We start from the raw sequence: 27,328 nt of genomic DNA, 5'->3' as shown, positions 1-27,328 counted from the left end.
ATACACTCACTTCACCTCAGTGTATCCACACGTTCAGCGTCACGCTTCTCAGACTGCAGTTAATCGGCATTATTTCCCGTTCTCAGCCTCAGCGACTCTGAGTCATCTGTACAGCCCTGCTTTTCACGTCTCACTCCCCATCACTCACTCATACTCGTGCACTTTCAGGGCTGTTTGTGCATACGTTCACTTCTTTCTTTTCTTTCTCGTTTCTTTTAGTGCTGCCGCAGACAGCTGTAGGGCACATCACGGTTCAGCGGCAGCCTCTCCAACTCTCTCTCATGCGCAGCAATGATGTCGATGGGTCGGGGGTGGGGGGGTTCACAGATGAAGGAGTGCGCAGACCCTTACTCCACAGAAGGCCGAAGAGGGAGGGGGCAGCCGTGAAGTTAATAGGTCAATGAGTGTATGCCGTAGTGGAAGAATACAGCAGGGCGTCTGGTAGTCTGTGATAAAGAGAATCGGGCTTGCTCTTCTCTGCTCAGGCCTGCTCTCATTTTTAAGTGAGAGCCTCTCTTTGTCAGAAGGCAAATTTAATAAGCAGCAAATGCATTACATGTTCTCTGCCGGTCCCCTCGCCATGGCAACACGCAGTTGGGGCATGGAGATGGGCCTAGAGAGGACACGATTATCAGAGGAGCCATCTGCTAAAGGAGAGCCCAGAACCTGCCAATCCCACTGGGGGACTTCCACACCCTTCACTTACGCTGCTCATTTCCCTCTCGCTCAATTCAGCTGTTATTTCTTGGACTTTGGTTGTACTGGGTGAGCGGGTGCTTCACATTTGAAAGAGGTTGAAGGAGAGGTATGAGTTAATGATGTAACAGAGTGCAAGAAACAAGTTAGCGAATTGGGAAAGGAGAAATTTAGCCCCAGAGGAGGAGTCGTAATTCCATTGAAAAACACATAATCCTCACTCTCGGGCTGCTTTCTGTTTCCCACAGTTTTGTTGCGGTTTAAAACATGACTGTGAACTAACACATAGGTTTACTTGCTCTTAATGCCCCATAAAGATGAAATTCAGTCTCACAGAGAAATTCAAAGAGAACAGGACCACACAGAAACTGCTTTTTCTAAATGGCTTACTTACAAACATTTAGGCTCATGCATGTGGGTGTTTCTGTAGGCACTTTTGGTCTTGTGAACTTAAATTACACTTTTTATTTCATTTGTCTGTTCACAGTTTTCTAACAGTGGGTATGCATGCAGGAGAATTGTTCTTCTTCTTCTTCTTCTTCTTCTTCTTCTTTTTCCTCTGAAAGTCAGTCATTTCCAACTGTCATTTCCACCATGTTAAATGGTTTAGTAGTAAAAAATAAATTAATTAATTAATAAATAAATACAAATAAAACAAACTTTTATGTTTTAACATTACTTTAATAGAAATCAATCAGAAAAGCCTGAAGCACCATCCAAATGCTTGTTCACTCCAATAAACATGCCTTACTTCTTGTTTTAAATTTCATTATTTAATTATTTTATCACAATTCGTGGTTTATTTCTTGTAGTTATGGGCCGTTTCTTGAATAATACTGTTCTTTTACAAAACATAACCAGATGGGGACGTTGAGTAGTTGTTAAAAATGTATATATTGTGAAATGCCAGATTAAATGTCACCTACAGAGAATGAATGGAGAAAGCTTAAAAACTATTAATGCTGTGAGGGAGACATTTGGTATGTGTGTGTTTAGTGTGAGTGAGTATGTATGTGTTTATGACGCACATTTTCCTTTCCTAAATAGCGTATATTATAAGGAACTTTTAACGTTTGTACGTTTAATTTCACTGATTTAAATATTTAAATAAGTGACCACTTTAATAAATGTAGACGTAAACAGAATAAAATGTAATTTAGAATATAGATAAGTGGTTAAATATGAACAGACAAACGTATTCTGTAGTTTGATATAGTTTGCGTCTGCGTGATTTTCTCCTTCAGCATTGTTGGGAAACTTGCTAAGCTGAAAGCGCACAGCTGCCGGTAGTCCCTTCTGTTGGCATTCTACAGGCTTTGTTGCTGAGAACTGAAGACAGTTGTTTTGATTGGCTGGGAGTTTTGCGGAGGTAGGATACGATTACGCACATACAGGTCTCCGATTGGCTGGGCTGGATTGTGACGTCACTCGCCACCCCTCCTTCGCTCCTTTCAAAGAGAAGTTGTAGTAATTTTTGTACTCAACTTTTCCACTCAAGTTTACTTTCTCAGGACTTGCCAGACGCTTATGGGAAACTCGGAGCCGCAACCATGAAGCTGTGTGGGACTTTTTTAGGTCAGTCGAATTTCGCGGTCTCCTAATTTGACTGTTTCGAACTATGTTTGATTAACAGGTGCCTAAAAAGTTGTCTAACTTGCTGTTACTGCTCCTATATGAGATTTAGTGTATAACCATTTGTTTTAGCCTTATACGAACCGTTAACATAATATATTCCTTCAATTATGTAATAATGTAAAAAAAAAAAAAAAAAAAAAAAAAGAGATCATAACAGTGTATAATGTTTAACGGAATACCTATCAGATTTCGTCTCGCTTGTTCTCGCTATTGTGGTGCTTTATAGTTTAGCATGCCCCTTTCTGTCGCTTTAGGTATATGTTGAAAGACTGTTGTATGGAGGTCTATATATATACAGCACATCAATACAGATCATAACTTTGGGGAACTTTCGGGTCTCGTCAAGACCTTTTCTAAACTTCAGAGCTGTTGAAGTGTTGAAACAAAGGGCGGTTTGTTTCCCGGGGGACCGTGGCGGACACAATGCCAGCCCAGGGGCGCATTCAAACTTTCTTTCTGTTGTTGTCTGTCAGCTTGTCCCATCTGTCAAGGCCATTCGCGGAGTTTGGGGCCCCTGCAGGCGCTCTCTCAGCTGACTCCCTTATGCAATATTTATACAGCCACTATATTCTAAATGTGCTCATGAGAGACGCAGCGGTAAAGATTGTGTAGCCTATTGTTTTCAGTGGAGTTGCAACGCGATTGGACAGTTCTAACTTTTGAGGACAGGCTACTGAACAATTTCAGTTGCCTTTTTTTTCAGCTGGCTAACATCTATTGACAGCTACATGAAGCAGGCTGTTTGTCCATCTGTGATTCTGTAATAAACGCTCTGATGTTACACTAATGTAAACAAATAAATCTACTTAATTTAAAAAGTTAAGCTTGAAATTCGTAAATAAAAAGTTCTGTCAACGTTACAACCTTCAACGATTTCCCCACCACTTTGAATTTAACTATTAAAGAAAAATAATTAAGCTCTTAAAAACTGAAAATTAAGTTCAAGAAATGATTGTGCCAAGTTAAATAATTTTTTTATATGTTATATAATGAATGTTGTAATATTTTAGTGTACCCATGCATCTTTGATATATGATTTTAGCATTTACGTTGCCACAAAAGTTAGATAAGTTAGTCAGAGTATACTAAACATACTCTCACGAAAACAAGTTGGGTTGGTCTTTTGTGGTTACCATAGCAACAGTACGCCTTCAGTCAGGATCCTTATCGGACCTTTTTTTTTTTAATCGGACTTATACTTATATTATTATTAATATATATATATATATATATATATATATATATATATATATATATATATATATATATATATATATATATTATTATTATTATTATTATTATTATTATCATTATTATTATTTTTTTTTTTTTTTTTGAACCAAAAAAAAATCAGACAGGCATAATTAACTTGGCTCGAGCCGCCAAGAGATTTTTGGTTGCGCAAGAGGAACCTCGCCATAGTCCTCCCCGAAACTGCTTACAGAATTCCTTTAAAATGTCGAGCCTGCTGAAAGTTACTGAACACTGATCAAACTCTGTATAGCATCTTTTCCATGTGATTTCACCGTAACTCAGATCTATTATTTCGTTTATCTTTTCAACATTTCTATTGAAACGCATCACAGCTGACAAAATTCTCGCAGAGGAAGCAGCCGGGTGTGTTTTTCTCCGAGTCGCTGTCCATGGTACTAGGCCAGAGCGCTGTCTAGGGTCCTGAAGCCCAGTCGAGCGCAAATCCTGTACTTGTGCTCTCTCTGTTTACGCTTACCATTCATTCTCAAAATGTCCAATGAGATACTGAAGAAACCATCATTTTCGCTCCTGTGAATCTCATTTTGAGTACTTATGGCAGGGGAGTGAAACTTATTTTTCAGGTGTGTATGGTTCATCTTCTGTCTTTTGTTTATTGGATTGTGTCTCGGTTAGTGAGGCAACTCAAATCATATTGATGCAGCGTGGACACTTCGTGATTGATTTCAGCTCCAATGCATAACAATGGGACAGCAAAAAAAGAGCCTGCCGCAAAGAGATAAGAACTTAATAGAATTTCTGAAAGGCGAAGGTTGGCTTTTTGAAAATTCCCCCCGTGTGCAGCATGGAGACAGCAGATAAAGAGTGGCATTTGTGGAGAATATTCTCAAATGGCTTGTAATGAATGGTTGTCATTTTCACTAATGGTTACAAAACAACAAAGCACAACAGCGGTGTGTGGAACATTTAGGAGTCAGTCCAAGTTACATTCGTCTGTTTTGAGTGAAGAACACAGTCCGGTGTTGAAATCCCTTTATTTTCTGCCTTCCACTCTTTTCGCAACAAATTCTAAAAGGCATGTGTATATATATATATATATATATATATATTATATATACACACATGCCCTTTAGAATGTTGTTATTCTAAAGGGCTATATATATATGTACCTCATTTCAATGCAAATGTTTGCATGATAAAAAATAAATTAATTAATAAAAAGAAAACTGTGTACATACAATCATGCCTTGTAGTTTATGGCTTGTATCTTGTTTTTTCTTAATGCCAATAATCTGATAATGATATATTATGCTAACTTTAGCAAGGAAGCATTGCCTATGAAAAGTGTGTTGTGTGAATCACTGGACAGTACCATTCGGAAAGAGTCAGGAGGGAGGGTTCAGATAACACCAGTGACATATGCATGCTTTTGTGCAATATTAAAGATTAATCACTGGGCGTAAAATAAGCAGCTTACGCTATTAGAATTTAAAGTAACAGCGACCCGACGCGCACTTTGAACTATAGGATGTTTTAAACACGCATTTGCTCTATTACTTATCCGCCAGCATTCTGACAGCGGTTTTCTGTCACTCTCAAAAGTAAAGCGTTAGAAAAAACGTTTTATAAAATTTGTATTTTTTTAGTTCTTTTGAAAACCATCTACTGGTGTTTCAAGGGATTTAAAAGATACTATACTGATCCTTATAATCTATATTCTTATATCAAAAATTGTTTTAATCTCTAAAGAACCATATATAGCCAGCATGGTCTTTGATAATAAGATGGTTCTTTTCTGAACCATTGAAGAACCTTGATTATCTTGTTCCTGGCACAGAGGAGAACTTGTATAAATCCCTTGTAGTAGGTGCGTGGGTGTGGGTGTTAGAGAGAGGGAGAGTGGGGCGACCGTGTGTGTGTGTGTGTGTGTGTGTGTGTGTGTGTGTGTGTGTGTGTATGTGTGCACTGAGAAGAGTATGAAATAGTGTGCATGGCTGTACACATGCCCGCTGAGTTATTGCGGGGGATATTCAAAGCCCAGCCCATCGATGTTGTAGGTTTTACTACAGCTTTCGTGATGTCATGGCAAAGGGCGGAGGGAGGAGGTGGGGGACAATGGCTCATGAGGGAAAGGTAAGTCAATATTACGTTTTCTCGCTGACAAAGGCAAATGAAGCCATGTTTTTGCTTACAAACAAGTAGCGTTCATACCGCCCTGTTCTGGATCCTCGCTCGTCCGTAGCAGCACCAGCGAAGCGCCGATCCTCTTCCCCGCTGTCACTGAATCTATCGGGATACTACTGAAGAAGCAGAGTTTAGTTTTCTTTTAGAAAAATCTATAAATGGGATATTTTACCCCAAACTGTCTAATAGCTTACTGAATACACGACGAAGACGGGAGAAGCTTTCGGGATTATTTTTTTTCACTCAGGTAATCATGATCATGTCATTCGGCTTTATTTATCAAATATAAATAGTTTGGGCTATTTTTGTTAATTACCAAAAAAATCACTCAGGAGGATCTTTGAGATATGTAGTTTGGTTTAGAGTCAAGGGTTGAGTTGTTGGAAGATATTATAAATGTTTCACGCTATATTATTGTATAATTTGCTAACCAAGGATGTAGACGATCTAGATCATCCCATTCCGAGATGCCCTACAGATCAAGGTTAATGGCTTTTACGTTGAAGGGTGCCGCTTTATTTTCATATTCCATCCTCATTGCACTTGTATGATCGATGATTGATTTCATAATATTTGAACTATAGGCGTTTGCTGGCTTAGTTCGTACAAGCTGGTCTGTGTCGGAGAGAATAGTGTGAGTGTGAGTCCATGCTTCCCTTCTAAAAGAAGCTCCAGCGGAGAGTGTGTGGAGTTGACATGGAAAAAGTGATGGAGAAAACAGTCAGCTATGGCGCTCTTGTACAAACGCAGCGAATGCCTATTTGTTTCCTCACTTTGACACAGAAATCCTGCGTGCGTCTGATCCTAGAGATGAATCGGGAATGCCGTGTCTGTATTCCTCAGCTGTCTGCTTATTGTCGCGCATAAATGTTGATTATATGCGCGCAGCCTGCGTTAGTCAAAACTGTCATTTCTCAACCCACTTCCTCGCGTTTTGAGCTTTATGAGCGTATATGTGCTTGTGTGTTTAGAATTTATCTGTTCGGAGTGATCGCACTGTAAGTGCTCACTGTCATGTAGTTGTATAATCTCCATCTTTTGGCACACATACGGAGTTGCTTCCATATGGCTCTGTGTAATTAAGGTCGAACAATGGGCGTAGCGCAGGACTCCCGGCCGAGTGCACGAATGGCGTGGAAGAAGAAGAAGGAGGGGTGGCCATTTGATTTTCTGCAGCAGAAAACAGAGTGGAGAGATGCTCTCTTTAAATGTCAACCGCCCCTGGTGAGATGCGCAGAAGAAAAGTCATGAGAGTTGAAGCAATAACGCCCATCCTCTGCATCCATCCCCCGCCCCTGTTCATTTCTAATGAGTGATTAGTGCGTCTGTGTCTCATATTGATCAGTATCCCGTGCTAATGTGTTAGACATTCACTATTGTATGAAGTATAATATCAAAGCACCTGCAACCAAGATGGTGGACGAAGTGAACGTGAATGTGTTTCATCTGAGAGTCAGTAATGTGATCGTGTAATCAGAATGGACCTATGCTACTGTGTGTATACTATATATATATATATATATATATATATATATATATATATATATATATATATATATATATATATATTGCATTATTATTATTTTTAAGAAAATATATTTTTGTTGTAGAGCCAGAATCCTCATGCTATGAGAAAAGTAACTGGAGTTAGTGAGCTGGAGTAAGTGAGCTTTGAGTGTGTGACTAACTTCTCACAGTCTGAGGCTTCTGGCTCTAAGACAGGCAGCACTTCAGGATCAGATCAGTGCTGTAGAGAAGAGCAGGGAGTGTTGTAACACAGGGTGAGGTGTAACACCATCAGTTTAACCAATTACAAATGAGCTACAGGGGTGAAATCACCATCATGTGCCTCTTGTGGTGATGACAGAAGCTGTAAGTCTCTATGTAAAAGTATAAAAGAGCTACCAGACCAATAAAATTTTATCTCTGATTTATAATTTGACTTTTGTTTTTGTTAAATGACAGAACTATTAGGTATTATCTGAATAAGCAGAGTCTCTTGTTTAATTTGACAAACTCTAAATAAATTACATGGCAGAGCAAAGGCTTGTAACACTTTTCCATCACTTCTACTGAACCTGCAAAGATCGTATATAATGAGACTACATATAGATTAAATATATCTTAGTTTTATGTTTTTCTATATTTGTTTTAAATTTAATTTGCTGATTTTAATTAAAACGTTTTCCATGTGAATTAACATGTTTATAATGAAATGAGAGCGTGGTGTGATGCATAATGATTTTGGCGACATCCACTTGTCACGATATTCAGCTCTGTGTACAATGAAGGTCACCTGAGCGCAACATTGATTCATGGAGTCGTTTATTTTATCTCACTCGACTAGAAACTGGTTTTGGTAATAACTTTCACAAGATCATATCTATCTGTTTGCGGAAATTGCGCAGAATTGCGCAGTCGTCAGGAACCTCCAGATTTTAATAAAAGGGGACGCTGCTATCTGTGCGGTGGGGGGAATCCTTGCAAGTTTTCCCAATTATTTCTGTCATCCACGTTAATATATAACCGAACAATGTGCTCAGTATTATAAACAAATTACACTATAGCGGATCATCTGGTGCATGCAGCTCTTTTCACCCGAATCGTGAAATCTGGGTCTTCACAGATCGCCGTTTAATCTTATCCGCGGATTAATTCCTATCATAATCAAACAAGGTTGTTTGCAATATACCAACGTCAATGCTCATTTTGGTTGTCCAAAGGCGCTAAACGCTCGAAATAGGCGCTTGTTTATTGCTCAGTCCATAGTACAGAAAACTAGAGATATAAAAGTAAATAAATAAATAAATAAATAAAGATGTAGCGCTGCAGCAGGTGCCGCGGGTTTTCCGGAGAGGAGAGAGTAATAAACATGTGGAATGGAGCAGCTGGGCCAAATTGCGCTCTTCTCATTCAGAGCACAGCAGAACGCCACGCCACCAGGGCCGAGGGTCAGGGTCGCCCCTATCATTAGTGAAGAAAGGTGCCATTTAGAGCAGCCTTTAAGCCTTGAAACACTGAATTGCGTGCAGTTGAATTGGTCGGTGATTTACAATGCATGTTTGTGCTGTTTGAGTTTTGTGCGACAACCGCGCCATTGTTTGTTTACTCTTGAGTTTTCAGTTGGTGCTGTTTCCTTCGGTGTTTTGAACAAATGTTTCAAGAGTCGTTCTCTTTCCCTCATGTGCGCTCATTTACATGCATTTTACTAAATGTTTTTTTTTTTTTTTTTAACGCCTAACTGACTTCCTGCTTTAAAGTTCCATGTTTAGAACGAATCTTTTCAGAAGCATTCTTGTGGCCTGTTTTGCATTTAGTTCTCTTAAGTTTCTCAGTTGCACATAACTAATTTCATGCTTTTAAACTTTGGCTATACATCTTATTTTCCAACGCGGACGTATAGCTAATTTTCTTAAATCAGGGGTCTCCAAACTCAGTCCTGGAGGGTCGGTGTCCAGCAGAGTTCAGCTCCAATCTTAATTAAACACCTGGACCAGCTAATCGAGGTCTTACTATGCGTACTATAAACTTCCAGGCAGGTGTACTGAAGCAAGTTGGAGCTACACTCTGTTATTCTTTTTTATTAAAAGAATAACGATGTATGGCAAAAGTTTTTGTGCTACAAACCAGTTTGTTTATGTTTATAATAATAATCAAAATAATTTGACAAATACCAATTTGCAATATAAAGCAGTATAATGGACTGTTTGTACAGGTAAGATAACTCCCTGAATGACATCGGAAGTCTTGCACATTAAGTTACAAATGGCAAAATCACTGGCTGGACCTCCGGAAGGAACAAGCCCCTTAAAGAGATGTTTTGAATCTGATCTCTGATACCTTGTTTGTTCACTTCATTCATCATGTGAGACACACACATTTTTCCTGAATACTCAGTTGATTCGTAAGCAGATTGCATTATAATACAATATTTTATGTTTATAAGAATAACGAGACTCAGTGTTTTAAAAGAATCGGTTAAGTGAATGATTCAATGATGTACTCACTGAACACAAAAGACACCCAAAATGTTACTGGCCGAACTCTGTAATGTACAGAGGTATTGAACAAATCTGATTGAATCAATTTAGAATCGGTACCTGGAATTAATCAAGTTCTCCATAACTATTTCTACGGTACTTTTGAACAGGTATTTCTAGGCAGGACTGGAAGCACTGCTGAGCAGAGGCATTAAAGAACATTGATAGTTAACCTCTTAACTTGTCCGTAACCTTGAGAGTGTTTTTGTCTATTTAAGAAGCCCAGACAAAGGCAAATTCTGCCATTGCTCCTTTAATCACTCTCTGAGTGGGCCTCTTTCGACTGTTCGTGGTTGTCATGGTGTTTTCCGTGGTGTGTCATAAAGAAAAAAAGAGTGCCCGTAGCTCTCAAAGGCACTTTGACTTGTTTTGACATGAAGGAGAGTCTAATTTTATTACTCACTGCCGACTTTCAGGCACAAGTCGATTTTTTTATCTCCTGAAAGGAAAACTACAATCCATCAAGAACATTAAATATATTCATTGTTTTTATAATAATTACAATTGCGTGCGTCTCGCAGGCTAACGGTATACTTTCACCTTTGCTCTTGTTAAGAGCTTTCTGTTTGTTCTCTAATCACAAAGTGGAAGTTAAATCTGCTTAACTGGAGCAGAGAGTGCAGATGTGTCACCCGTGGATTACCGTGAAGGCATCCATCCCTATTTAATCTAAACTATGGATTTATGTCTGTCTCAAACAACTCTGCTTCGCCATGATGGATTTCAGCCACATGACATGATTTTCTTGATTTGTTTACACTCATCTTTATCTCCTTTGACTGTCTCGCAGTAGCAGAACTATTACAGATCATTTGTTAACCTCTTGTTCTTTCTGTAGTGTAATATTTTAAGTGAACATCCACAGAAGCCAATCACATAATAGTCTCTCTAACCCATCTGTAAAAGATGAACTGTTTAGCTTTATTAATGTTCCCTCTCACTTTAGAATAAGTGGCACCTGAGCCATCAAGGTTATAAAAAGCCACGGGGGTGGATTATGGGGTCCGTACCATTTCAGAAGGCCCGGAAAGTGTGGAGTCGGCTATATGGCCCGGGTTTATGGTGTGATTTTAAAAAGCCCTTTGCGCCTCGCAGTTCTGTTTATTTAGCTTGAAATTTATAGAATGAGAAAAAGCGAGAGAGCGTTGGGGGGAAGGATGCACAGTAGTGCTGTTGTAGTCACTTTTTAGAAGTGGGCTGAATGTTGATAAATAAGCGTTTTGTTCCGTGTTGGCGTAGGAGTGTGTGTGTGTAAGGGGCATTGGAAATGCTTTTACTGACAATGCCCTACAGCTTTCTAACTCTGATGACTGGCATCCTGCCTGTCTTTTTCTGGGTTATTGCTGCTGCACAGAGTTTTAGGAGGCAAATCAGATCTGCCTGCTTTGTTTATTTTGTGCTTGCTAAGAGAGAAGGGCAGATGTTAGAGGGGGAAGTGAGAGAGACAGAGTCAGAAGCTAGGCATGTTTAAAGGCTCCTCTTTTACTGACAGCAAACTCTTTCTCTTTCGCTCTCCTGCTCTTTGGCTCTCTTTCTCTCTAAGAGTGCGAGGTGAGTTTTAGTGCCCAATAAGAAACAGATGGAAGCCTGCTTTAAAGGAAGAAAACACCAGATTGAGATAAAGGTAAATAGGGAAAATGAAAGGAAAAGAAAGGGCAGAAGTGAGGGGTTAAGAGGCAAAATTAGAATGGCAGATGTGTCTTACCTCTTAGTACAATATACCAACACTGAAAACAATAATTCTTATAGAGATAATGATTCGTATGACTGCAGACTGCATATGAAAGGAAAAATAGCTTCAAAAGTGTTTTGATATGAGGAAATTCAGTGAATTATATATATATATATATATATATATATATATATATATATATAGACACTCACTTCTTGTGTTTTTCAATTGAAAGTAAAAATAAAAACATTTTAAAAATGCATAAATAAAAAGGGTGCAAATATATATATATTTTTTTTCTTATACTTTAGTCTTTATACATAAATATATAACAACCCTTCACTTAAATTATTTTTACTCAACACTACAAAAATGTTACATGCCCTTTTTATGCTTGACAGAGAGATTCAAGATCTTTGTGATTCAACACAAAGTTCTCTGGTGTCCTCTTATCATTTTAAAGGCAAAGCTTGAAGGGTTAGCGTAGGTTTTTCAGCGTTTTGAACGCTAAAATCCTCAGAAGGTTTTCTCACGCAACTTTTGAGAGTTTGTTGCCTGTGGTATTGTTGACAGCTAAACAAAAGTGAGTTATGAACCGGAGTCTCAGCTGTGAGATTTCACAAACAATGGCTGATTCGTGCTCATTGATGAATTTAATGATTATTTTAATACACCCTGTGTTTGATGGCACAAGCATGTTAGTGTTTGAGCGGAGGGGATATTTTTGCATTAGATTTTTTTGACACCCTTTTATCATTCTATCACACATGTCTATCATGTGTGTGCCAGAGGGGGTGGGGAACAGGTTTATGGAGAGGTGGACTATTACCCTGATGAAAAAAAAAAATAGAAAGTAGGAGGGGAAAAAATCTGATTTATGGTTGATTCATTATTTACTGACAAAATTCCCTCTCCCAACACGGGCCTGTCTTTGTGACCCCTCCCCCTTTCTTACACTCCTGCCTGCTAAAAGCTCAATAAAATGCATAAATGTGATTGATTCTAATAGCAGACCGACAGAGCTTCCAGCTGGGGTGTTTTAGCATGCATATGCATGTGCGTATGTGCAAGTTTGAGTTTTTTTTAGTTCTCACCTCTCTTTAATTAGAAGTGCATAGATCACATGTGTAAAAGGCCCAGCCCCCATTATGACCTGTCAATCTGTCACTTCACACATATGACATTATGCACCTTTCAGTCAACATATAAATGTGCTGTCAACATATTATATTAGTTAATGCATTTACACCCAAAGATAAATGTCACTTTTTTTTTTTTTTTTTTTTCTACCAGTCTAATGTGGGTTAGTGACAAGGCACTTAAGTGTTTTTTTTTTTAAACAATTTATACTTGAATACATTTTTGAGCATTTCTGAATTAAAATAATTTCTTAGAAATATTAGGGTGATACATTCATTAAAAGTAAAAATCTTTATTAAAAAGAATTTATATATAAATATATATATATATATATATATATATATCAAAATATATATATATATATATATATATATATATATAGTATATATATATATGTGTGTGTGTGTGTGTGTGTGTGTGTGTGTGTGTATATATGAAGTCATATGTTATATGGACAATATTTTTACTAATATTTTCCTTTCACTTGATGGTTACACCACAACATTTTTAGTGTCATTACAATAAAGCTTTTCTTAAAAATAAATACAAACATAGATACAGACAGTACATTTCTTTTACCCTTGTTTTAAATAAGATTTTGTCTTTATCATGGATGCTTCTATATATCATTGACTCAAGTGTGTGTTTGTATGAATGGTTATCTTGCTGTTGAGATGGAGGGGGTTGTGTTTCCTGTGCTGAGGCTGCTGGTTTCAGATGCAGGTGGACAGGTGATGAGATGATCTGGCCGAACCGAAAGCTCCTTTGCCCTCGCTCCGCAGAACTCTTCCAACTGCCAACGCAGATGCTGACATGACTGTCAAGTCAAGTCAAGTCAAGTCAAGTCTGCTTTATTCTTCCCTTCATTTTCATTTTTTTCATTTTCACTTATTGCCTTCTCTTTCTCTTTCTCTTTATCTTTCTCTTTCTCTTTCTCAAACAGAAAATGAGTACCGGGGGAAACTCCTGAACCAGCGCTGGACGCGAGGAGACAAGATCAGCCGCTGCCGGCCCTCTCTCAGACTGCAGAGCCGACCAATCAAAGTGAGTTATACGGACCCGCCCGGCCAATCATCACGCAGAAACTTGGGTTTCCTGCCAAGTTGTCACAATTAGAGGCGAAAGAGGGTTATACATTTATGACATTCATCAGTTCTGTCTGTCAGCACACTTATGAAAGGAAGTCAGCGTTGTATTACCGCAATGTACGCAGTTCATGCCAGCTTGACCTAGAATGGGTTTTGGCAGAGCAGCCTAACCCCCCTCTGAATGAGCCGAGATTTTAAAGTGTCCCGCATCCCGTAATTATGAAGAATTGGGCTGTTCAGCTCAACCTAATTTAATTTTTAGAGCTTTCTTGCATTATTTGAAAACTGGAGAGGTTTGAAAGCGGGGATGTCCTTGAGCTGCTTTTGTTTTATATCTCACAAAAACAAAAAAGAGACTCTCTCTCCCATCCAACCTACCCCCCCCCCCCTCCTCTTTCTGCTTAGGTGTGTGTTTTTGCCTTTAAGTGGATGCATCCCTTTTTCTCCTCTTTCACTCTTTCTTCTTCATGCTTTTTATTTGGAACAGCCCATATTTTCGGCCATCTATCTCTTTCACTTCTGCATTGGGAAATTCATTGGAAGAGATTTCTAATGGGGTGCTGGGATGGGGAGAGAAAAAAAAGAGAGAGAGAGAGAGAGAGAGAGAGAGAGAGAGAGAGAGAGACTTTGCTCTCTCCCGTGGGCCCATAAATGTATTTTTTTTCACTCTGATGGAAAGAGTTCATCTGAAGCAATTGATTTATCGATCTAATTTGAAATGTTTAAAGGGTTGCAGTTGCAGGCAGCTCTTTTAAGAGCATCCAATTAGATAATACCAAACTCCGACTGATCAGCATCATCCAACTGTGTGCAAAGGAATCGGAGCCAAGCTTATTCTCATGCTACCACACGCTCTTACAAGAAAACACATGAGCGTTTATACACACACACAAACAAAACCTCTCTCAGTTGTCAGTCAGACCGCGAGAGTGAGCGTTAAATCTGCTTCCCTGATGGATGGCTCAGATCTCCTTGGCGACCATATCGGCCTCCTTTAATTGGCCAATGCTTTCCGCAGGTAATTCTGGAGATGTCAGTAGTCCTGTCACTCCAGTGACTGTTGCCTCGCCAGGCCCGGTTGTGTCCTTTTCTTGTAAATGTGAAAATGAATAAAAGCCTCATTTATGCGCACCAGAGGAGGAGGGGTGACCTTCTTTGTGAAGTCATTGCCCCCAGCCAGCAATTTACATAAAGCTGTCAGAAGAGCACGAAGGAGCGTCTCCATCCGCTTGTATGGAGAAGAGAGGGACACAATTAATAATGTAGCACAAGGCCCGAAGGGATGCGTGGACGTTCTCACACTCTTAGTGGTAAAAAAAAAATTGTTGGCTTTAACTTAGCGTTTGCATTTTTCTGCCAATTTTTTCCCGTTCATTTCGACATCCCCGTGCTCCTTTTCCAGTTCTCAAAACCACTCACTCATTTCTCTGCCAACAGTCGTAATTAAAAATGCCGGGGAAGGACAGGTTTGAAAACATTAAAAGGCCTTTGAATGATATTACGAAAGAAAGATGACACCGTCTTGCTTGTCACAAACACCTTCACTCCATGCAGATTTAATGAGGTGGAATTCAAAATAAAAAAAAGGAATGCAAACTCTGAAGCGCTCACCTATTCGAAAGAGATGCGTAGCTATGGTTACACAAACATGAAAGCCACGCAGGCTCCCTTTCGGCCTGTTTGATTCATGTGTTGACACTAAGGAGACGGCAGTGAAAGACCAGAGGAAGCTACAGTGGGAAAGGAATAAAACGACACGCATCTGCCCTGGCTTTTGTGCTCGGGGTCAGAGTGGTCACAAAGCTTGTTTCGGAGATACAGAGAGGGCATAGAAGACTCCCAGATGGGCGAACCACACATAACACAATGCTCAGTGTATACATCCACATCTCCCGGGCCTATTTGATCATCAATGTGAGAAAACTTTCCTCTCAGGCCGGAGAATCAAGCTCAGAGTGTGAGAAGCGAGTATCTGCATGCATAAAGCCGGCTTGTTGCTTGAGAGCGCATGTGCTTGTGATCAAAATGCCCCTGAGAGAGGAAGAGAGATTCTCTGTGCACCTGTCTGCCCGGATACACACACACACAGCCAACTTTCATCGCCATGTACGCAAACTCCCTCAAATCGAACACAACACACTCATTATCCGCCCGTGCTGAAAAGTCGGCAATCAACAGGAAGTGGCACTGCCAGAGAGAGTGCGCAGGGATAAAAAAGAAAAAGAAAGAGAAAGGGAGCGTGTGAAAGAGAAACTCCTCTGTGAAAGTGCAGTGTGCCCTTGCCAGCTCCAGCGCTGTATTAAAGGCGGCAGCTGGGAGCGGGGTGAGCAGCACTCGCTGAGGGTCAAAAGGAGAGAGTTTCGTGGATTTTCAAGGACTCCGTTCCATTTAAATCGCAGTAAAGTAATCAAAGCTAATGGCGCCATTGTGCCGCCAGAAAAGATCCAATGGCTTTACAGTGAGCAGACTTCCCTGCATCTGTGTGTGTGTGAGTGTGAGTGAGATTGAGAGGGATTGACACCTGCTCCTTTTGTGCCAGAAAGCGCAGTGAGTGTTGCAATCGGGGATTCTGTGCAGGAGGAATTACAGTGATTTGGAGTGCCTGTGTTTGTATTATTTCTGTCACTTTGGTTAATATTGCTATTGTAATTACCACTCGAGCTTGCCATGGGGCCGTGAACGCAAATGGGCTCCTCTGGCAGAAGCCATGCTCTGCTGTCTCTCTCTGTGTCCGTCCAATCAGATTGATTGTTCAGGGCCTCTAAATTATAAGCTGATGAGGGGTACAGAAGTGTTAGGAAGGAGAAAACACTGAAAATGTTCTGTGATTTAAAGGTTGTTTTTAATTAGATCTATCTATCCATCTATCCATCTATCTATCTATCTATCTATCTATCTATCTATCTATCTATATATCTATCTATCTGTCCGTCCGTCCGTCCGTCTGTCTGTCTATCCATCTATCCATTTATCTGTCTGTCTGTCTCTAGTCTTGACTCTCTGCATTTTTTTCTCTGACAGATGAGTTTGGATACTGATGACAAGCGCACTCGCACACGGTCCAAAGCAGGAAGAGGTCAGTGAACCCTCTCTCTTTTTCTCGCTCTATCTTTCTCTTTTTCTCTCACCTCTAAAACTCATTTCTTTCACTGGTCAGCTGAGCATGTCTTATATGTTCACTCTAGGCATATCTAATAGTTTAGCTTCTCTCAAATAATCCTGCTCTTGGAGTCTCTAGAGGTCTTTTTGCAAGAAAATCCTATTCACTGTGTAGCATTCAGTAAGTTTAAATGGAGCTTTGTGAGAGAGAAGAGCATTCAACTAAACACAATGTCGAAAGAAAAAAGTTCAGCTCTATGGACAGCATCTCCAACATACTGTCAGATACCACCATCAGTAATTCTGACTCATCCCTCAGCTTGTAAAAAATTGTTTATAATTATACACATGCAATAAAAAATGTGTAATTTGAGCTGTAAATCATACTTTTAGCAAAGGGACAGTCATTATAGTCAGTAGAACTTCTGATTATGAATTATTAATTTCTGTGAGTGGAGTTTCAATTACTAAAAAAACAAGAGTTCCTTCATATAGTATTTTACGAAATAGTGATGTCATTGTCATTACTAGTATCCTTGTGTGTTAACATTGACTCTTTATATGGTCATGACTATTATATTACATTTATGTAACAGACTGTTTTTGCTGCTAATTATAGTCTTAGAAATAAGTTCAAAATGCTAAATGCATTGAACCCAACATTTATTTAAAGCTTATATAGTATATAATTACATTTATTTATTCTTTGACAGTTTTTTATTGTTTTAAAATAAATATATTAGAGTAAGGCTGTTTTTTTTTTAACCATCTACAATTTTATTCTGACTTCACCACTAAACTAAAATGGGACAATTAATCATATTTTCATGCTGATTCGTGTATATTGCACTTTTTTTTTTTCATCATCAAGCCTTGATGTTTTGGCTGACTCAGGTGTTTGTGTATATGCATGTATGGTATATGTACTGCACATGTGTGTGTTTCTTGGTAATGCAGTCATGAGTGTTACTGCATATGGCCTCCCGGGGTCTGTATATATTTGTGATTTATTGATTGTGGTTCTATGCAATTATTTGCTGCTTTAGATTTTTCTGCTTAATTCTCTGTTCCTGATTGTCTCTCCCTCTGCAGTTCCCTCAGAGATTGTTGGACAGGAGCTGAGGTGAGACAGATTAGTTTTGTAAAGTTAAATTTGCCATTTTTTCCTTCTGCAGCAATTTTTTTCTTTATGTTTCAAATCCATGTTTGAGCATGTTTTTTTTTTTGTTTTTTTTTTTTTACATTATTTGGTTCACAATGCACGCCACTTTACAAACAAAACCATTTTAATGTTACTCATTTTCAACAATTCTTATCATCAACAAAATTGCTGTCAGCAAATGAAATCTAATAAATGTGAGGAGTCCACAGCTTTTTCACACATTTTGTTTTCCTGATCAAGCATTTGTTTCTAATGACCAGTGTCTTCTAGTTCCTATAGACCTAACAACACAAAATCTGTGTGCTAGGGATATTAAAGCCTCATATTCTCAGTTTGTGAAGTTATTCTCCCCATTTTCCTCTCACGGTTAAGTGCTCTATGAAGTTTACAAGAGTGGAATTTATAACAGCATCAAAAACACTTGCTAGCCGTCAGGGTCACCGAAGCTGCTCACGGCCGTTTTCTGTCACAGATCTTAAACAGAGCTCTGCTCAAAAGACCACCCACAAAGATGCTTTCATACTGCAGCAAAACAGAATTATAAATCCTTCAAGACATGAAATGTTATGTATATAATTGGATTTCCTAGCCATAATATTGTATTATTGATCTTGTGTGTTTTTGTGTCTGTATATACAGTATATACATGTATACAGTATATACAAGATCAATATTATGTTATTAGTTAATATATATATATATATATATATATATATATATATATATATATATATATATATATATATTGTGTGTGTGTGTGTGTGTGTGTGTTAAAATGCATGTGAAGACGAGATTAAAGTTCAAATCTCAACCCTGCTGGTAATAAATGAGGATACCAGTTACTAGGGAATTCTGTGAAAGATGGAAGGGATTTCATGTAACGAAAGAGGGGCCACCACAGGAAACGAAAATCGATCACAGCTCCATCGTATTGATGAAACAATTATTTTGCTAAATTTAAAAATCGATTTTTATTTGTTTTATGCTGGCCATGAAAATACGGCTCCTGATGATCTATTTAGCACAAAACCACGGCGAAATAACGAAAGCTATAAAGCATCTCTAATTTGACCCCCTCTATCTGTTCAGCTGCCCTACTCCAGGATGCAATGGCTCAGGTCATATCAGTGGCAAATATGCCCGACACAGAAGGTACGACAGATGACATGCCTGTGTGGTGCTCCGTAGCCCCTGATTCACCTCCCTTTGCGGCCACATAGCCTTTCCTGATCCCAAACGCTGTTTAGCCCGTAGACTAGATCATCTTAATCTTCATGATAATCCTCTGATAATGACAGTCTCTCTCTCTTACTCTCACTCTCCCTAATAGAAGTCTTTAGGCAGGGTATTGATTATTGGAAAAATATTACAGTTATGCTTATTTACACGTGTATACATTCAGGAAGCCATTTAAGATGCTTCATGTTTATAGATCTATCTCCGCTGCCCGTCCGATAGCAAGACTTACTAGGTGAGGGATTTATTGAATTCCACCCTCCACTGCTCCCTCCCTCCCTTCTCTCTCTCTCTCTCTCTCTCTCCCTCTCTCTCTCCCTCCCTCTATCTCTCTCTCTCTCTCTCTCTCTCTCTCTCCATCTCTCTCTCTCCCTCTCTCTGTTTCTTATTTTACTGTGGTATAATTAAGCGTTCCAGTCAACTGGCTGTGATTTATAAAGGCTTTTAGCCAGCACAATGCCCCCTACAGGTCAATATCCAACACTGTTCCATTCCTCATCTGAGTTTCCATAGACTGTTTAGCATGCTTGGCTTGCATGTGTGTAGTTTGCCTGTTTTCATAGTTTTTCCACTAGTACTGTAAAAGTCCTTAATGTTGAATTTATTGTCAAATTTTCTTTCTTATTTCCTTTCTTCTTCTCCTATAGTGCTTTGAGTTGCCCATTGGCCAGAAAAAGGCGCCTACAGGAAGCAGAGTCAGAGCAACCTGCCTCCAAGAGGAAGTCCCACCCGCTGAAGCTGGCGATGGATGAAGGATTCAACACAGAGAGTGAGGGGAGTGGAGAGGAGACAGAGTTAAGGGAGGAAGATGAGGATGATGAAGAACAGGCAAAGCAGAAAGCTGGCGATCAAGCGCATGAAGAAGAAGAGCAAGCAAAACAGAATACAGAAAGCACCAATACAGAGGAGGAGGATGGTGATGAAGGTAAGTGACCAAAAATGACAAAAAAAAAAGAAAAGAAAATCAGAATATGATTTACAATCTAGTTTGGTGTGATAAATACAGTTACATTCATACTAGTGCTGTCAGAATTAACGTGTTAACACATGCAATTAATTTTTTCAGTTTAAAGCATTACAAATATTTAATGCAATTAATGCAGGAACAGAGCTGGGATTGGACACCCAATTCACAACTGCTGATTCTGTCTCTTTTTACTTGACAAGAATTGCATTTATTTAGAGGCAGGACGTCTTTACGACCTGATAAAATGGGAGACTTTTCAGACACGCACTCTTCACCTCAGCACCAGGTGCTAATCAAACGAGCACGGAAAGGCTACAGGTGACGAGGAGCTTTAGTAAAACAACAATGAACTGTGGTCAGATGAGATGATGTCAGGCCTTAATTAGGCCTTAATAATTTTCTTGTCAGTTAGCCATTATACTGTGCTAATAGCGTGTGCTATTTGATTGCACACACAAACCCAGTGCGTGCGCTGAATCCTGTATCATTTCATATTAGCGGAAATGAACTTACGAGCATGCAATGTCATAGTTATGTCATCAGTTAAGTCATGAAATTACCAAAAACGCAATTAAAGCTGTCTTAAAACTGTGCATGTATTTAAGTATTTGTTATATATGAATCACATTTAGGAACATGTCACTGAAATGCAGTAGTATTTAAAACTGTCCCCCAATTCAACTCCTCGACTAATTAGTATAGACTTTAAGATTGAAAGTGAGTAAGAAAAGGTAAAGAGAAAATATGATGCGTGTCAGATCTGCGTCATGTCTAACAGCAGCAGATCTTAAAGTAATAGCAGTCAAAATAACCTGATAACCCAGCTGCTGTGATGTCTGTTCATCAAAGAACAAAAGATAAAAAGGAAATAAATAACTTTTGTAGCTTTATGGATTCATCTATATTTAATTTAGAATTTATATATATATATATATATATATATATATATATATATATATATATATATATATATATATATATATATATATATATATATATATTTTTTTTTTTTTTTTTTTTTTTTTTTTTTTTTTTTTTTATTCGATTTCGGTATATTTTACTTGCTGAAGGGCACAGGCAAATATGACATACAGACACTATTCAATCTGCTTCTGATGCTGTAGTATGTACAGGACAAGCTGAGAGTCAAACCTTTGACAGTGTGAACATATCCTTCGAAAAATTCACATTTTAACAATTGCATCTTTCACACAGAGGAGTGCATCATCATTGAGGCATCCAACAAAGAGAAGCCCAAGCTCTCATCCTCTGAGGATCTCTCTAACTATCAGCACATCGTGGCCAACTCAATACCCCACCTCAACAACCACAACAGTAGTGCCATGTCACCCCAACAACAACAATGGTCGGTCACAATGGGAAAACAAGATAAAAGCCCTTTTAGGGAACCAGAAGAAGAAGAGAAAGAAGGAAAAGAAACAGAGCAAACAGGGAACCAAGTAGGAGTTCTAGTGTCTAAAGAGAATGGAGTGATGGGAAATATAGATGAAATTAACGACGAAGAAGAGGACATGCACACTGAGAGCCAGAAGGAGTTAGAGCACCAGTATTTTTCTGAGATGATGGAGACACAACAAGTTGAAGAAGAAGAAGATGATGATGATGATGATGAGGTGCTGAGGTCTGAGATTACAACTGAAGAGACATACAAGGAAATTAAGTCTGAAGAGGAAGGTGACAAAGAAACCGCCCCTTCGGTTATCACTGCCACTCAGGGATCCCACATAAGGGAAGACTATGTTTCCCACAAACTTATATTGCCAGAAAGTTACAGCTCTAGTAAGGTCGCCACAACATCTCCTGTGGTTATCGAAGTGCAGTCTGAGGAGTCAGAGAGGGATGCCGATGTGGACGGTAACGATGATGATGGGGATGACGATAGCTTGTCTCAACGATCAACGGTGGCGGACGAGTCTGAGATGTTTGACATCATGCGGGGGAATTTGGGGTTGCTGGAGCAGGCCATTGCTTTGAAAGCCCAACAGGTTAAAGCTCATCGTGAGCTCAGCCGCATTCCCGAACACCACCGCTTCTTTCCTCTCAACGACCGGCCCGGCAAACACATGGAACATATCCGCAAGAGCTGCTTCGGAAAAGGTCAGATCTTTATCATTTTACCTATCAACCCCTGTATAATTTCTATGTAGATTTTTCTTAAAATTCAAATGATACAACAATTGTAGTAATACTGTTTGTACAAAGTCTTAATATAGTCTTCACGTTGGTTTTATCTAAAACCATTCTTACACAAACTGTCATATAAATGCAACTATTTACTCATTCATGGTTGTATGAAGTCTTTACAGTGTTTACAGAAAACTATTTTACATAAATTGTTGCATAAAGTTGTTAAAATGAATTACCATAAAAACAATGACCTTGTACAGTAATTCTTACATAAACTCTTGCAGTAAAGAGACCAATTACATAAAAATAATTTCATGTAAAACCATGTAAAGGTGCTACACAACGACTGGTTCATCAGTTAAATTGAAGTTTACAATTTGCACTGAAATTCGTTCATACATAAATGGATTCACTTAGGAAATACACAAAGACTTGTGTAAATTGTACATAATCTGATGCAATTTCTATAAGAATGCTTGTGCAGTGTCTTTACATAGTATCTTCATAATTTTTTTGAAAAAATGTAAACTGATGCGTCAACACATCTATTTAGGCAAGCATGATTTGTTTGTTTATTCTTTTTTACCAATTTTTTTAGTCTTTGTAAAACTGTTTTTTTTTTTTTTTGTTAATTTTTGTATACAGTTATGTAAAAAATGCTTTGCACAACCATTCTTAGAGTATTATTTGCAGTAATGCGATCATTTATCATTTATGAAAAAACTATGTAAAGATGTTGAACAACCACTGGTGCATCAGTTTAAATTTAAGTCTATAAACAATTTGCAGAAATGAATTTTTACATAAATGGATTCATGTTGAAAGACTTAACTAAGTTAACTAAGTGTTGAGACTTAACTATTTTAACAGTATTCTTGTGTAAATTGTATGTAATCTTTTAATAGATTTTCATAGTATCTTCATAGTTTTACGAAAAAAATAAATAAAAATAAACCAAGAAAATTGTTTGCAATAATTTATTTTACATAATAATTGTTATATGAATTAGATTGTGTTCAGCTGAATCCAGTTGATTAAATAATCCTTACATAGCCTTCCTGCAAAACTGTTTCGTATTATCAGTTGTTGCATCATTGCAAAAATTTACACAATACTCAAGTTGTGTGTACAGAAATTATTTCTGCTTGTGTTTGAGGAATGAATATATACACACTCTAATGCAAGAAACCATTTCATAAGTGCACTCAGAGTGGTATTTAAACTTCGCACATATGCATTTTTCAACACACCCTACACAAGTGCTCAAATATCAACAAATTCTCATAAATAAACACCCACACATGATAAATCAGAAAGAAGATTAAAATGGCAAGCTCTCGCTCAGGCAAAGAACTGCAAGATTAATAATGGGGGAAGCAATCTGGAGAGTATAAATGGGTCAAATGAATTGGTTTCCATAGATAAACTCCAGCCTTAGTCTATAATTACTGAAGCACTTATAAAGAAAGAGAGAGATGAAGAGGAAAGAGGGTGTGTGTAATTAGATTGGTTTGGCACGTGTTTATTTGTTTATTGGTTTTGTTTGTGGTGTTGTTCTGCTCTGGGTTGGCTCTGTGCCCGGTCCGTGTGTTGCTGGATTCAGCTGAGCACTCGGTAGGGCTCCACACCCCCTCTATAACTGGCCTCCTCACGCTCCGACCAGTTTTAATTAGGAGGTGCATGTCTCGTTAACATTTCAACATTTAATTAAGGAGCCACTGGAGCGCACATGCAAGCTCTTTCTCTCTCTACATCTCTCACTTTCTCTCCTTTTTCTTTTTTTCTCTCTCCTGTCTGTTTTTTGCTTTTGCCTTTGTCCTTGCACTTTCATTCATTTACCTTGGACCCTACATACTTTTTTTACTCTCTCCTCCTGTATAATATGGAGATGTGCTTTGCCAATGGTGAAGTCTGTTTAATGAGCTCCATTTTTCAGTAGATAGTCCAATAAACCCCAGCGCACCCTCACTGAAGATAATAATCCTGTATGGAAACATCCACCTGCCCGTACGCATAATGACCGTAATTATCACCGCAAATGTGCCCTCTCATGGGTCCAGAAGCAACTTTAACAATTTCCAGTGAGCATGAAACCAGAGAGTGTGTTTGTGTGTAACGTGTGTGGTTAATATGCCAATCTTTTGTACATTTCTGTCCTGACAGAAGTGATAATGTCTTTAGATAAGGTTTGACTGACAGGTGTTTTGCTGCCCACAGAGAGTTCTAGATCAGAGAAGCGAGAGATCAAATGCCCAACCCCCGGGTGTGATGGAACGGGTCACGTGACAGGACTCTATCCCCACCACCGCAGTCTGTCAGGCTGCCCACACAAAGATCGGATCCCTCCAGAGAGTAAGTCAACATCAAACTATAGACACATCTTTTGATTGTGTGATAATCTGCAGCAGAAGAGACAAAACACTGTACTTTAGACATCTAGTATTGTGCATGTCCTTTCTTAAACCTGTCATATCTTAGTTCTAAATTGATGCTGGTAGAATTTGTTTTCTGGGGGTCAAGAAGTCCTTTTATTGGCTGACTTGTTCCTTTCTGTGCTCTGATTGGTTGGTCTCAGTTTTGGCCATGCACGAGAATGTCTTGAAGTGCCCAACACCAGGCTGCACTGGTCAGGGTCATGTCAACAGCAACCGCAACACACACCGCAGGTATGTAGTCTCCTTTTTTTCAAGATGGTTTTCCTTTTGGTGACCACATAGTAGATTCCCAATTGTATATTCTTGGTTCATTTGGTCCACATAAAGGGAAAAACCTTTGAAAATGTTCCAGGGTTGGGGGATGGTTGTAGCTATGCAATAGAACCATTATTTTGGCTACCCCAAATAACAATTCAGTGAACAGTTCTTAAAATAACTATTTTCCATTATAAGAGTATTTTAAAATAACTATTTTCCATTATAAGAGTATTTTGTGCAATGGAAATATGCCATGAATGTTGAAGGTTCTTCATGGAATGATTGAAGGTTCTTCATGGAACAATTAATGCCAATAAGGCACTACACTACACTTTTTAAGAGTGTAGTGTATTTTCCTCACACATTCTTTCCCATTTCCTCCTCTTTCAGTTTGTCTGGATGTCCCATCGCTGCTGCTGAAAAGCTCTCGAAAAGTCACGAGAAGCAACACCTGCCCCAGCCCATGAGCGAGCATATCAAAGGCAGCCCAAACTCTGACCGTGTTCTCAGGTGAGCCCTAAACCCCAACGAAACAAACCCAGGAGCTGAAAATATCAGTGTTTATTCCTTTTTTCCCAGCAACAGCAAACATACCTCATGTTCGGTCTCCTCCTGTCCTTCAGTTTCCATGTCAGCTGTATGTGTCCGTCAAACATACAGTACCTGCTGTGGTTGGTTAGCACAGCTGTCAGTCACTGCAGGACTGAACTCACTTACCACAGCACGTTTGGTCAGGTGTTTTGGCATGTCTGTCCTCCTTTTTTTTCCTTTGCCCTTCTAATAGAGCACAGCCTGTCATTTCATGCTGGGATTGGGCCTCAAACCTGCTAGTCTAATTACACCACTGATAAGCTAATTATGGGACTTACAGGGCATGGAGTATTGGAAAAATAATTACTTTCCTTCAGGAAGCATGTCTGTGGTCAGACAAAGCAATGCGGATTATGAAAATAATAAGCAGTCCTCTCTTATTAGTGTTATTCTGATTTAAATGAGCATCAGTTCACTGAGAAAGCCCATTAAGACAAGATGTCGACAATGAGAAGTCACCAGAGAGACCTTTGACGGCTCCGCATGCCACCCCTGCTAATGGGATGCACTGACTAATGAAGAGACAGAAAGCAGTGGCTAATATACTTTACATGCAATTGTCACGCAGATCATAACACACGTAGGTGTGTGTGTGCGTGTTTTCTTTCAAACCATGTCTGGTTTATGCCTGAAATCTGTTAATGATTTTAAATACAGAACACAGTGTCATAGTCCGCGATGACACGCACACCCACATGCTAGAATTCTTTAGCTAGTTTCCAAAACCTAGCAAGCTGCCTACTGCTCACTTCAAAAACAACATCCTAACCCTCACTGAAGCTGTAGATTCAACTCGCAGTGGAGTTTGACCAAAGTCCCTTTTGACGAAAGTCATTTCATGATTGTTCACATTTCAAATACCTTATTCCTAATCAGCAACAAAATCTGATTTGAACTATTCCATAAACTTTTTTTTTTCTCCTCAGTCAAATAGCGTTAAAAATGCATATTTGAGTTTGGCCCAGCCATTGTGCATGTACATTATCAAATGTATGTTTCAAGATACTGATGGTTTTTTCGGGAACTGAAAAATTGCATAGCACTGACAAATATTGAGTAAAATAATCAATTTTAATTACGTTGAACAATATTTCTTGCATCATCTGCTATTGCAATTGATTCTGGGATTGCCTTCTCTGTGAATGACACAAGCACTGCTACCTTAGAATTTGGTTAAAATGTGACACATTACGAAGCAGTTTAAATTTTTAAATAGCTTTCACATCGGGAGCATTTACAATGCCTTAAATGCCTCCTCAGTAGGCAGCTCACTAGTTTCTGGAGCACAGCAAATGTCTTTTCAGAGTTTTTCTTCAGAACTGAGAAAGGGCCGCAAGGGCTCATGGTACTCCAGGAAAAGGAGTCGGTTTTAGGGCTTCAATTCCATGCTATACGATATGCTAATGTGCTCAGTGCTGATAAGACACTATTTAATCCTCTTCTCCTTCAGTCACCCTGCTTTAAAACCTCTCTCTCACTCTCTCTCTCTCTTCTCCCATTTACTCTTTTGCCAGCTATTTATCTGTGGGACTTTTCCTTCCCTTTTCTTTTTCACTGTATCTTTGGCTCATTGTCAGTCTTTCAATTCCGCTTCTCTTCTGCTGTCTAATTCCAGCCCACTCTTTCACTCTTGATCTTTTATGCTCACTTACACTTATCCTTTTATGCTTCTTTTTTCTTCACTGCAGGGATATTGATTCTTTTGTGGAGGAAAAAAATGAAAGAACCTTCTCTCTCTCACACACTCTCTTTCTCTCTCTACCCA

The 27,328-nt window shown here is 38.9% G+C and overlaps 2 protein-coding genes across 13 annotated transcripts in view; one reads left to right on the top strand and one right to left on the bottom strand.

The window, feature by feature from the left end:
• The window catches only part of LOC109050245 (sterile alpha motif domain-containing protein 10-like), an 890,290-nt gene that overhangs the window by 338,701 nt on the left and 524,261 nt on the right, over positions 1-27,328 (bottom strand). The gene's annotated exons all lie outside the window — the stretch shown is intronic.
• Positions 1-27,328, top strand: part of LOC109048352 (myelin transcription factor 1-like) — a 77,635-nt gene that overhangs the window by 40,165 nt on the left and 10,142 nt on the right. For 6 of the 12 annotated variants that reach the window (XM_042712736.1, XM_042712734.1, XM_042712732.1 and 3 more), the window contains exons 2-10: positions 13,523-13,623; positions 16,689-16,743; positions 17,859-17,889; positions 19,018-19,080; positions 19,812-20,089; positions 21,347-22,249; positions 24,497-24,631; positions 24,855-24,945; positions 25,363-25,482. In XM_042712736.1, the coding sequence (XP_042568670.1) occupies positions 13,523-13,623; positions 16,689-16,743; positions 17,859-17,889; positions 19,018-19,080; positions 19,812-20,089; positions 21,347-22,249; positions 24,497-24,631; positions 24,855-24,945; positions 25,363-25,482 (1,777 nt within the window). The other 6 variants (XM_042712733.1, XM_042712738.1, XM_042712737.1 and 3 more) reach the window with 6 other exon arrangements.

The sequence above is a fragment of the Cyprinus carpio genome, chromosome A23 (genome assembly GCF_018340385.1).
Source record: "Cyprinus carpio isolate SPL01 chromosome A23, ASM1834038v1, whole genome shotgun sequence".
NCBI lineage: Eukaryota > Metazoa > Chordata > Actinopteri > Cypriniformes > Cyprinidae > Cyprinus > Cyprinus carpio.
Note: the sequence above shows the minus strand (reverse complement) of the source record. Positions and strands in the feature narration are given on the sequence as shown.